At 41.0% G+C, this 12910-nt stretch overlaps 1 protein-coding gene across 10 annotated transcripts in view; it reads right to left on the reverse strand.

Annotated features, from left to right (window-relative positions):
• Positions 1 to 12910, reverse strand: part of LOC136437553 (syntaxin-binding protein 5-like) — an 83711-nt gene that overhangs the window by 4850 nt on the left and 65951 nt on the right. For 4 of the 10 annotated variants that reach the window (XM_066432172.1, XM_066432195.1, XM_066432215.1 and 1 more), the window contains 12 exons: positions 12570 to 12689; positions 11858 to 12010; positions 11166 to 11288; positions 9961 to 10083; positions 9215 to 9364; positions 8261 to 8373; positions 7184 to 7274; positions 4555 to 4611; positions 3555 to 3602; positions 2318 to 2426; positions 864 to 959; positions 420 to 541 (listed from right to left, as the gene is read on the reverse strand). In XM_066432172.1, coding sequence (XP_066288269.1) covers positions 420 to 541; positions 864 to 959; positions 2318 to 2426; positions 3555 to 3602; positions 4555 to 4611; positions 7184 to 7274; positions 8261 to 8373; positions 9215 to 9364; positions 9961 to 10083; positions 11166 to 11288; positions 11858 to 12010; positions 12570 to 12689 — 1305 coding nt within the window. Of the gene's footprint in view, positions 1 to 419; positions 542 to 863; positions 960 to 2317; positions 2427 to 3554; positions 3603 to 4554; positions 4612 to 7183; positions 7275 to 8260; positions 8374 to 9214; positions 9434 to 9960; positions 10084 to 11165; positions 11289 to 11857; positions 12011 to 12569; positions 12690 to 12910 lie in introns of all 10 variants that reach the window. The other 6 variants (XM_066432209.1, XM_066432188.1, XM_066432180.1 and 3 more) reach the window with 6 other exon arrangements.

The raw sequence follows: 12910 nt of genomic DNA on the forward strand, positions 1-12910 counted from the left end.
AAAACAAAAATTCCGGTCAGTCAAAATTTCCTTGAGTTGGAGTCTAGTTTAATTTTTCATTTATTTATCAAACAAAACAACTGTCATTTCAATCTGATGTTGATTATTATCGTATGCAATGTATCAAAAATTCAGTGGAAATTCAGACTCAGCTTCAATCAATTTTGTGTTTTAAAAAAAGTAGTTAATCTAATTAAAAAAAGTAGTTAAACTGAGCTTATCGGATCAACACAAGTATGGATACAAATCATCTTTATCTTCTCGCTTGTGTTTTGCTAAAATGATGTTTTGCCAAATATGCTTACCACTTGAAAACTGCAAAAAAAATGTCTTTCACCAGCAAGTATTGCAACAATTGCATACTTGCATAGTAGCTTAAGTTCAGTTTTGAATAAAGGTAGTTTGAAGGTCGAGCTTACAGAGTTCCTCCTTGTCGACAATAGACGGACTGCTGAACAGGCCCTTAAAGAAGCTCTGTTTGGGCCCCTCGGGTGTGTCCACAGGAAGGAACAGCTCGCACAGCATCTCTTGCAGACTCTCACTGGATGGAACAGCAAGATAGAACAGCTCAAGAGCTACAGCTACATGGTACAAACTACTGTAACTTCTATCCCAATTCAATAGAATTAGAGCTGGCTTCTAAAAGGCCAGATTGTCAGCTTTTATATTATGTATATAGGACATGAAAATCTTGTTGCACTTATGTCCATCTCAAATCAATGAAAAGGTAAAATGGCCAAAAGCAAAGTGTTTTTTTTCAAGATTCTGAAAACTTTCATCAACAACAAAATGCTACATGTAGATGCATTTTCCAGGACATATTTTTGACTGTTAAGAAGGTGAAAGGAAGAATGACATCTCACCATGTATCAGCAGCAAGGGTTATCCTCTGGATTTCGCTCGGCGTACATAAGTAGAGCGCCTGCCCGCAATTTGAAAAGCTGAAGGTCTGGGCAATCCTATAGCGAAAAAACATTCAGTACCAAGGACAGTGTTGTCAGTTTGATTGTCATTCAGTACCAAGGACAGTGTTGACAGTGTGATAGGCATTCAGGAACGAGGACAGTGTTGTCAGTGTCATTGTCATTCAGTACCAAGGACAGTGTTGACAGTGTGATAGGCATTCAGGAACGAGGACAGTGTTGTCAGTGTGATTGTCATTCAGTACCAGGGACAGTGTTGTCAGTGTGATTGTCATTCAGTACCAAGGACGATGTTGTCAGCGTCATTGTCATTCAGTACCAAGGACAGTGTTGTCAGTGTGGTTATCATTCAGTGCCGAGGACAGTGTTGTCAGTGTGATTGTCATTCAGTACCAGGGACAGTGTTGTCAGTGTGATTGTCATTCAGTACCAAGGACGATGTTGTCAGTGTCATTGTCATTCAGTACCAAGGACAGTGTTGTCAGTGTGGTTATCATTCAGTGCCGAGGACAGTGTTGTCAGTGTCATTGTCATTCAGTACCAAAGACAGTAATATCAATGTGATACGCAGTCAGTGCCAAGGACACTGATGTCAGTGTGGTTGTCATTCAATACCAAGGACAGTGTTGTCAGCGTCATTGTCGCTCAGTACCCAAAACCCAGTCAAATTTAAAACATACAATTATACTTTTTGAATATTTCAATTCAACCAGACAAGTCTGTTTTGACAAAATCATCTTTGAAATTAAGACAAATTGACCAGTGTCTGCAGGTATCTTAGGTTAAGGAACAATAATGCATTCACCATGCTGAAAGTAAGGACTGAACGTCCGAAAAAGGAATTCTTTAATTGTGCCGTAAAACTCTTTAATGATTCAGCTGCTCAGGTCTTTTACTAGCTGGAATATCCAGTTTGGCTTGAACAATGTAAATAATTTGCTGTGCTATTGAATGTTATTGTTACCTATGGTACCAAATAGTACACAAGGCACAAGCCTTTCCCTGCACATGTAAGTTTGTGGTTTTGAATAAGTGATTAAAGGCACCCAAAGTAATATTAGGGCCCCAAAAATTGAGAAAAAAAATGCTGAAATCTTTATGGTAGTGACATTTACTAACACTGTTTAGCACATTTGCGTTTATAACTTCATACTTTGAGCATCTTAAAACCGTGCAAAAATGAGCCGTACGATGATCCCCTTAGTTTTGCAAGCCTACAAAAAAAAACAGGCCTTCTCACATCACACCGACGTCATATTTTTGCATCATGGATGTCGCTATACATTGTGATAGTGTTGTTTGAACTAATCACGTATAGATATGACTAAATAAACCGACTGTCAAAATCCGATTTTTGGGCCCTAATATTGCGTGGGTTTCCTTTAAATAACTACCTCATGTCAGCCAGCGGGAGAAAGTCGCTATCTAGCAGTGGCCGTAAGCTGGGTAGGCTGAACGTCATGATGTGTCCATTGGCGAGGAAACAGGCTAGACAAACGCTATCTGGAAAGTACAAATGAAAAAAGGGAAGTGATAACAGCAGTGTCCTACACTTAAACAGTATATTGCTAGATCACTAAATGCACATAGATGCAACATCTATGTTGAGCCACCCTTCCGAACAGGCCCGCTATATCGCTCGGTAACGTTACCTCCCATAGTGACCCTGCAATTTCCAGCCTGTGAACTCACTTCTGGCGACGTTATTGACAGTTGCTCTTGAGTAATTAATGAGCTAACCTTATTTGGCGCAAACAGCCGTTATCTTTGCTCTGAACCCAAAGTAGCGATGTAAGACGTAACCTGATTGGTTGATAGCATCCCAGCGTCCTTTGCGCTTTTGATCTAGATGAGCTTATGCCAACCCTCTGATTGGCTGAAAGCTGTTTTGGTGGTGACGTCGCCAGAAGCAATTTTACAGGCTTGAAAGGGCAAGGCCGCTATGGGAGGTAACGTTACCGAGCAATAGCAGGCCTGTTCGGGAGGGTGTGTTGAGCAAGGTCATGGACAACCCAGGTAAAACTTACCGGTGAAAAACTTACCATCTTGACTGTAAACAGCTCCTTGCTGTTGCTAAAATAAGTCTAGAGGAAATTTTGTTTCTTGTCAACTTTGAAAAATCAAATTGTGTCATGGATATGGGAGTGTTGCAGGAACAACTCATTAATGAACCACAAACTTTTAATATCAAAGCAGCTTCAAGGTCAGAATGATTAAACATAAGAAGTAAAACACATTTATTAGAAATGCTGGGTTATAAAATAACATAAAATGCATCGTTAATGCAGTTTTGCCATCTCAACAGCCTTGCAAAGCCATGTCATGAAGTACAATTTACATAAAGCTAATTAGCATAATAGCATGGAGATCAGACGACTCTTGTATGTATCAGCCTGAGGATTAGAATGATGAGGAAAATTGTCAGCTTGGTGAAAGCAGGAGGAAAGAACTTGTTAAGATGTTAAAGCTATACGGGAACACAATAAGAGCTCCCTACGCTACACTGGGCCCTTAAGGCACCCAACATATACAACCAACGTCCAGCCGGTAGATTCACTAGTTGCGTTTTCTGCAAAATATTTTTGTTTTGCCCTGGCATTTCATATGTAGCCCAAAAGGAAACAATCTGACCTTTAACTTTGGATGTGACCCTGTCCAAGGCACAGCAGAGCTTGGGAGCTGGTCCAGGTATAACAGTGAAGGAGAGGGAGAAGGTAGGATGTTGGAAGAGTCGTAAGTATTACACCACATGCAGAGGGGAAGCACGTGGTGTGAGCAAAGTAATGCTTAGGTCCCAATTGGAACAAAGTATACTATTAGGCTTGCCCCTAAGGCATCGCCAAAAAGGGGCCCCACCGGGTAGTTGAAGGGCTACTTTTTTTGGAGTGGCCCCTTTGGGCACCCTGCGGCTGTCGGGCTATTTTTGGGCCTGGCCAGGACCCCGAATCATTTTAACTCTGACTTTTAATCAACACGAGACCCGGTAACAAATAGATACAATGAGCTAATCGTATGAACACAGGGAGGTATCCCTCTGGCATCCGGGACAAATTTGCAGCTTTGGGACCCGGCTGGAACTACACCCTACGGGCACCGGCGCAATTGGGACCTAAGCATAAGTTAGCGAAGGCAAGGCACTGATGATCGGACCAAGGGGTTCGGGAAGATTTCATTCACAACCTTCGACACCTATGGTTTATGGTGCGAGGGACACATCTACCCATCCTAAATACAAAACCTAAAAAATCGGATTGAAGCAGTGTCATAAACTGTTAAGTTACCAAGAGATTTCAGTCGATATTTGATCTGGCATCAAGTGACTTATTGAGATTATGAAGGGCTAAAAAATTGACAGCTCAGAGTCTCTGTAAAAAGCAGCTCAAGATATTAAGGCAAATATTGAAGTAGCCTCTAACAGGGCCTGCAAGCACACATAACATGAACAACAAGCCACGGCTACAAAACACAATCAAGGGGTACTCAAAAGACACCACCAAGCCAATAACACATTACTGACTGCATACACAACTACACTTCAATCAACTACTGTAAGAGGAGATAAAGAAATAAGGCTGGCAACTGTAGGATGAAATGTTGAAGACCTGAAGCGGCTGGTGTGAATCATACTAACCATTTCTAACCTTTTTCTTGGTTAGATTAGTAGAGTGGCCAACCTTGCTCTGATGTTCTGGAGGAGCAGAGAGGGATAGACAGGTGAGTAGAAAGAGAGTAAAGGTAGAGATGTGGTACTGACGGATGTCTTGAGAATGTGTGTCTGTCTGTATGACACTGTGTATGTGTGGATCAGTCCACAGAAGTGTTAGAAGTTGGATTCAGTACATTTGAGGAGTGAGCAGGATTTGCTGAAACCAACTATTACAGTGTTGTGACTTGTGAGTGTGATTGTCATTCAGTAAGAAGGACAGTGTTGTCAGTGTGATAGGCATTCAGTGCAAAGGACAGTGTTGTTAGTGTGGTTATCATTCAGTACCAAGGACAGTGTTGTCAGTGTCATTCGGTACCGAGGACAGTGTTGTCAGTGTGATTGTCATTCAGTATCAAGGACAGTGTTGTCAGTGCGTCTGTCATTCAGTACCAAGGACATTGTTGTCAGTGCCATTGTCATCCAGTACCTAGGACAGTGTTGTCAGTGTAATAGGCACTAAGTACCAAGTACAGTGTTGTCAGTGTGATTGGCATTCAGTGCCAAGGACAGTGTTGTCAGTGTCATTCGGTACCGAGGACAGTGTTGTCAGTGTGATTGTCATTCAGTACCGAGGACAGTGTTGTCAGTGTGATTGTCATTCAGTACCAAGGACAGTGTTCTGAAATTGTCATTCAGTACTGAGGACAGTGTTGTCAGTGTGATTGTCATTCAGTACCAAGGACGATGTTGTCAGTGTGAATGTCATTCAGTACCAAGGACAGTATTGTGAGATTGTCATTCAGTGCCAAGGACAGTGTTGTCAGTGTCATTCGGTACCGAGGACAGTGTTGTCAGTGTGATTGTCATTCAGTACCGAGGACAGTGTTGTCAGTGTGATTGTCATTCAGTACCGAGGACAGTGTTGTCAGTGTGATTGGCATTAAGTACCGAGGACAGTGCTGTCAGTGTGATTGGCATTCAGTGCCGAGGACAGTGTTGTCAGTGTGATTGGCATTCAGTGCCGAGGACAGTGTTGTCAGTGTGATTGGCATTCAGTACCGAGGACAGTGTTGTCAGTGTGATTGGCATTAAGTACCAAGGACAGTGTTGTCGGTGTGATTGGCATTCAGTGCCGAGGACAGTGTTGTAAGTGCAATAGTCTTTCAGTACCAATGACTGTGTTGTCAGTGTGATTGTCATTCAGTACCAAGGACAGTGTTGTGAGATTGTCATACAGTACCATGGACAGTGTTGTCAGTGTGATTGTCATTCAGCACTGAGGACAGTGTTGTAAGTGAGATTATCATTCAGTACCAAGGACAGTGTTGTCAGTGTCACTGTCACACAGTACCGAGGACAGTGTTGTCAGTGTGGTTGTCATTTAGTACCAAGGACAGTGTTGTCAGTGTCATTGTCATTCAGTACCAAGGACAGTGTTCTGAAATTGTCATTCAGTACTGAGGACAGTGTTGTCAGTGTGATTGTCATTCAGTACCAAGGACGATGTTGTCAGTGTGATTGTCATTCAGTACCAAGGACAGTATTGTGAGATTGTCATTCAGTACCAAGGACAGTCTAAATGTACATAGTAAGAGCTTTAAGTGAGTACCCAAGACTAGTCCTAGGCTGTACGCTACACCTTCTGAGTTAGGGATGGAAATGGAGAGTGAAAATCAGGGAAAATTAAGACACAGAAGCCTTCGTAATGTGGTTTGTCAGGAACTTACCGGTCCCAATGACATTCAAAGCACAAAATATCAAATTAAACAAGTTACATCATGAGAGTACCACAAATAAAAACAGACAGTTCAGTTTTTTTAAATTGAGAAACCATTGCAGCATCCCTTTACACATACCTAAATGTGTTGCACAGCACAGTGTGTTGGAAAGTAAGGTAAGGACATACAGACACATGATGTGGCAATACAAGGCTGTTGAGAGGCAAAGGAACACAATCTATGCCCCCATGATATCACAATGATGAATTCAGAAAAATGGCAGAGATCCCGATGACTACCAGATGCGATGGAAGCTGTAATTCAGCATATGGTACACACAAAACAGACATACAACAAATACTGTGTACATTTATGTAAAAACCGGGAAAAGTTCATTCAAAAGCCTGAAAGAGGCTCTCTGGAGTTTTATGTCATACCTGGGCCGCGAAAACATTCGATACGGGTGTTCCGGACAGTGTGATAATTTTCCGTATCACACGGGGTTATAAGTTGTATCACACAGGCTTCCATAAAACTTGAAATGTGTGTTTTCTCGGGTGGGTATGACATAAATAAAATAGAACACGGTGTATTCCGCATCACCCTCGGTCCCGGCCCTCCAGCGTGTCGGATTGCCTCCAGCCTACGGGCGATCCTACCCACGGTCGGGCTGGTACCTCGGGTGATACGGAATACCCCGTGTTGTATTCTATATTTATTGATAAATTCACTGAGCCACCAATATCTTAACAAACAAATCAGTAGTGAATTGAAGAGAAGTGGTAAGTTAGCATAATTTTCTTCATTGCCCCTTCAACTTTTAAAATGACTCTTGATAGCCCCCAAAACACTAAGTACATATGACAAAGCACTATGTATGATAGACATATACTCACTTGCTATACTAACTACATCAGCTTTGCACACGAAGGATGTTTCTGTAATGTTGAGCTTGTATGCACATGTTTGGGAGGGGAGAGAAATAACCTGAAAGACAAAAAATTAAATCATAAATGTTTCAATAGTAGCAAAACTTACATTTAGATATATCAAGAACACTGTCACAGTACTGGAAATGGTGACATGGCGTTGAGATCACTTGCCTTTTTTATCCCTTTTTTTTATGTACACACTCACAAAATATGGAGCTAAAATTGTAAGACAATAACCTCAAGTTATAGTCCTATCCAAACCAAAGATATTTTGTATCCCTAATCAGCACATTTCGTTTGTTCAAGCTCTTCCTGTAACTGTTTTACAGCTCTTTGCAATGATGACTCCATAAAACTATGTTATCAGTAAATATGTTGTCTGTGTGATTGTCATTCAGTACCAAGGACAGTATTGTGAGATTGTCATTAAGTACCAAGGACGATGTTGCCAGTGTGATTGTCATTCAGTACCAAGGACAGTATTGTGAGATTGTCATTCAGTACCAAGGACGATGTTGTCAGTCTGATTGTCATTCAGTACCAAGACGGTATTGTGAGATTGTCATTCAGTACCAAGGACAGTATTGTGAGATTGTCATTCAGTACCAAGGACGATGTTGTCAGTGTGATTGTCATTCAGTACCAAGGACGATGTTGTCAGTGTGATTGTCATTCAGTACCAAGACGGTATTGTGAGATTGTCATTCAGTACCAAGGACAGTATTGTGAGATTGTCGTTCAGTACCAAGGACGATGTTGTCAGTGTGATTGTCATTCAGTACCAAGGACAGTATTGTGAGATTGTCATTCAGTACCAAGGACGATGTTGTCAGTGTGATTGTCATTCAGTATCAAGGACAGTATTGTGAGATCGTCATTCAGTACCAAGGACGATGTCGTCAGTGTAATTGTCATTCAGTGCCAAGGACAGTATTGTGAGATTGTCATTCAGTAATTTCAGTCAACCATTTTAAGAAATCTACATTTTCCTTAAGCATCAGCATGTAGTCAATCCCTTAGATGCCACACAATGCAACATACCTTGGCTTGTTTCTCTGAACATATGACAACAAATTGTCTGTCTGAGATGGTCTCTGTTGTGGGGGAGGACGGGGCTTTCTGCCGGTGTAGATGCTGCAACTGCTGCCATCCTCCTGGAAAGGGGGAAGAGACAACAGGCTTTCAGTCCTTAGTAATCATTATGGTGTCTTGATTAATACACACTTACAGTCATGTCAGCATGGACAATAGAGGGAAGAATCAGGGAGGAAGGAGGTTCACACTTTTATGCTGTACTGGTACATGTATGTCTTCTTTGCAATAAGAAAATTAGTACAGGTAACTAACAGAAGTCCACCTAGTGCTGCGTACCTATATGTAAACCCAGACCTGATCCAGAATGGACCTAACGTTTAGGTTCAAGTCCAAAAGAACCTAAACGTCTGGAAAAAAGTCCAGACTTGAAAAAAAATCTCTCGCTTATACTCTCCTTTTTGTTTTAAACCATCTTAAACCTTCCTTAGATTGTGAAATTTGCACTGGAAAAATATGAAAACATTGCTGATTTTGGGTTTATAACTTAACTTTTGTGTTTACTACTGACTGTGAATAATTTCGCATATATAGTTTTCAAATTGCATGTAAAATATATGCCAATATGCAATTTTACATTTTACAGGAAAAAAATTTTCTATCACACATATGCCAAGGGTTCAAGTCCGGACCTGAACCTGAACCTCTGGATCTAAATCTGGACATGAATCTGAACACGGGTTTAGGTACACAGCAAAGTCCACCAGGTCGCATAAATTGGCCACCCTAAAAAATGCATCTAGAGAGATCTCCAATGCAACTTCCCCTGTATAATACACTCCTGAATCTCTAAACTGTGCATACCTGGGAAGTGTTGCACAAGAAACACACCGTTTTACAATGTGACCGATATGTGTAACCCTGTAGATGAATGGTAACGGAGGTTAGATATAAAAGACTTACTTCTCTGCATGGACTGTCCATCCTTGGCCTCCCTGTTCTCCTCCTTCTTCTTGGGATCCTCCCACTTGGCGAAGAGGGGTGGGATGGTCATGCCGTTACAGTCCAGGAACGACATGGCGAGGATGGCACCCTTCAGTCGCAGGATCGTGCCTGAGGGGTGACCAACGCACATCAGCATTTGCGACTGGAGGTCGCCCAATGCTGCTGCGCCCATGGGCCCTGGAACCACCACCGCGGGAGAGAGGTAAGGAAAGGGGGAAAGGAACCGTCAGTATCAACTCCCAGCCTCCACCAGTCTTTACGCCTGCTTCCCTGTAAAACTGTCACAGCATACCCTGATCACCCCTACGCACCACAGTGGACCTGGCCAAACCACAGTAGTTCTTATATGAAAGAAAACCCTGATAAATCAAATCAACTGTTTATGAGCTTTTGTTAATTGAATCACTCCTGAAGAAGGCCGATGTAAAAGAAAATTCAAGGTGTCACTCAGCTATATTTGCTTGTAGTTAAGTACTGTATAATACTTTATAAAATTTATATTGTGATCGTCAAGTTTGAGTAGGGGTGTTCAGGCTTCACTGTTAAAACCTCCAAAGATACACCTCCCTTTAGAGAATGAATTGTAAGAGAAACCGATAAGAAATAAGCAAACAAAATACCAAGCAAATAATCATACAACAACTACAAACACGACCCCCAAAGCCACCACGGTATCATGCAATCATTGAACATTGTGGGACAACCGAGGTGGTCCCATTGAGTTGTACGATGTTTCATGACACCCCATCTCAACCTGTTGTTCAGCATAGAGGTAAACTTTGCTTTCCTGGAGTTTCTCTCCTCCTTTTCTACATCAGGAGAATGTCCTGTGGAAGTATAAGGCATGCACCAACAGATGAGTTACAGTAAGGAAAACACTACAGACCTCAGGTAAGTACCTAATAATGTATGAAATGTGACGTGCATATACCAGAATAAAGGTTTGTGGACATGCAAATGAGGAAGACCCTGTGTACATATACATTGTATGTGTACAACATACATGTATAACCAGGTAGTGCAAAGAAAATGTGACTGAATAAAATAAAAAGGAATCATGCACAGGTAATGAAAGAAACAAGGAAATGACTATCAAATTTAATGTTGATCATGCACCAAACATGCACTGTATTTTGCTTGCAGGAATGCTGAAACCGGTGGGAATTTACACAAAGCTGTGAACAATTTATAATGAAGTCTTTTTGGGGTCACTGTGTATGGAATTTGGCAAGATACTGTTAAATGAAAGTTTAACAAGTCTATAAAAATTTGAAAAGGATTGATCTAGCTTAGCAAAATGGAAACCATCCCACACGAAGTAAATGCTTTTAACTCTGAATATCATGCATAAATTCTGAATGTGTGGCTCAATAGCTTTGGCAGAGTCCCATCTACTATCTGTTATGCCAATATATGGCCACACTGCCTTCAAGTATTGACCGATGGTTCTTTCACCTCACATGAACTATTGACTGCTAAAATGTACCATTTTTCACTGTCATTTCTTCCATTCAGGTTATTTCTCTCTTTCTGAACAGAGAAATGCATGCACATGAGTTTTCTGTTATCTATTTATATATTCATATCAATATCATTTATTGTTTCCGTTTTTCCATCAGATTGAAGGACTTAAATCTCAGAGAGTCTGCAGACACACTATCTTTCAATTACATCTTGCTGTGAATAGAAAAGTATTGGTTTGTCATTCAATCATATATAGTGACATCTGTGACAAAAACATATAAACAGATATTGAAACTACAGATAGTGGCAATTATATATCTAGCTATGGTGCTATCTTCATATTTCTAAATCATGTGCCACCAGTGTCTACAATATATAATATATGTACGAAGAGTGCTGTGTACCAAATGGCGGGTAAGTATGGAATGTGACTGTCATTACTTACCACTGGGTGACACGATAACTGGCTGGGTCAGTCGCTGGTCCCCCTGGGGTGGGAGGTTCAACACGATCACCAGGACGGACCCCAGGGTGGTGCCGACCCAAAGGCATGGGGATGTCACAGGGTCTGGGGGGAAAACACACACAAATCTACATCTAACCAGTTGAAAAGAAAGTACAATACTGTTCTGTGCGGTTGTGTAATGATTGCATTTTTTAGAAGGCTATTATAGGAAGTCTTATTGGCAGCAGTTGTGGCAGCAAAGATTTTAAAAGACATTTTGTTCTGGGTTAAAGGAATTTGCCTTCTTCTGTCTACAAGCAGGACTTATTAACCTTGGAATTGTGAAGCTGGATTTTGCGGAGGATTTGTTGTTAGATTTGCAGAGATTGGTCTACAAGATTTAGCAGTATTAAAGGAGGAAAAATCAGTCAAAAAGATGTTACATTCCTGCAGGTCTGAGTAAAAATGCCAAACAAAATACCAATTTTCTAAGAGAATATTGTTAATGACTTTGCACCATGACAAGGGCCATGGTAAAACATTAACCATAATTTCTCTTTTTATTTAAACAAAGGCCTGCTTATGAAATGTTTCTAACAACAGCAAGTATTAGATGATTTGAAAAAGCTCTAGTTTACGTCAACTGGAATTTAGAATTTAGAAAGATCGAGGGCAGAGTTTGCTGCGGGTACCTAATGAACACGTCTGATGGACTTTCCGTTTGTGGTGTTCAAAAGCCTCACTATGTTCAGGTGTCACCATGTAAGTAGTGGGGGTGGGGAAGAAAGCCGGTGTCACATGCTGCTGCTCTTTACTTGGCCGCCGGTGCCGTGATTTGGAAGGCCCTGGAATGAGCCGGTGCATTGTGGGTGCAACCAAGATGACAGGTTAAAGGTTAAAGTTTAAAAAGCTGTCCATGTGTATCATGAAAACTGTGTTTGATATTATAGGCTTAGATCATGAGGCTCATATTTTTGACATACTGTATCCACCATTATTTGCCAAGTAAACTTTTGTGTATACTAAGAACTTTTCAAGTTTGCTTTATCTACTGAATACTTATATTAGGAAATGTTCATGTATCTACTAAGATTTTGTATAATTTGTATCTATAATGTATTAATGTTCATGTAAATATGACTCATACAAACAAAAAATAACACCTTACTTGTTGAACATAAATCAGTTGCATTCACTGCAGAAACTGAATTTTATTGTAAAAAAATAATAATACTATTCTGTATGTTATCGGCTCTATGGGGTAACAAAACAAAACAAAACAAAACAAAACAAAACATAAGCATAACAAAACCATGCCTGCAAAATCGGGAACAACAGAAGTCAAAATCACAGAAAGTACACAACATTTTTCTACCAAACGTCTGCTTTGGTCTGCGACCTTACCTGTCTTTCTGGTGTAGGATTCTGTGAAGGACAGACAGTTGATTCCCTCCGCGCTCACGTTCTCCAGACTGGACATACTGGAGCTTCGTGAGCGACTGAACGAGCCGTCCTTACTGTCCGCTGCAGGGAGACAACACAACGGTCAACAACGACAGCACAGGTGAAGCTAGAACTAGGAGAAAGGCGGCATCGCACATGCCTTGTGGTCTCAGCTTTCTTTTCTTCACTCGGCAGCAAGAAAACTCAATGCAGATTCATACATGTACATTCAGCTTCTGCGCTACCATAAGGAGGCAACACTGTTAGCAAAGTTTGCACAATCGTATTAGATTTTGCACAAC

Source organism: Branchiostoma lanceolatum, chromosome 1 (assembly GCF_035083965.1).
Source record: "Branchiostoma lanceolatum isolate klBraLanc5 chromosome 1, klBraLanc5.hap2, whole genome shotgun sequence".
Lineage (NCBI taxonomy): Eukaryota > Metazoa > Chordata > Leptocardii > Amphioxiformes > Branchiostomatidae > Branchiostoma > Branchiostoma lanceolatum.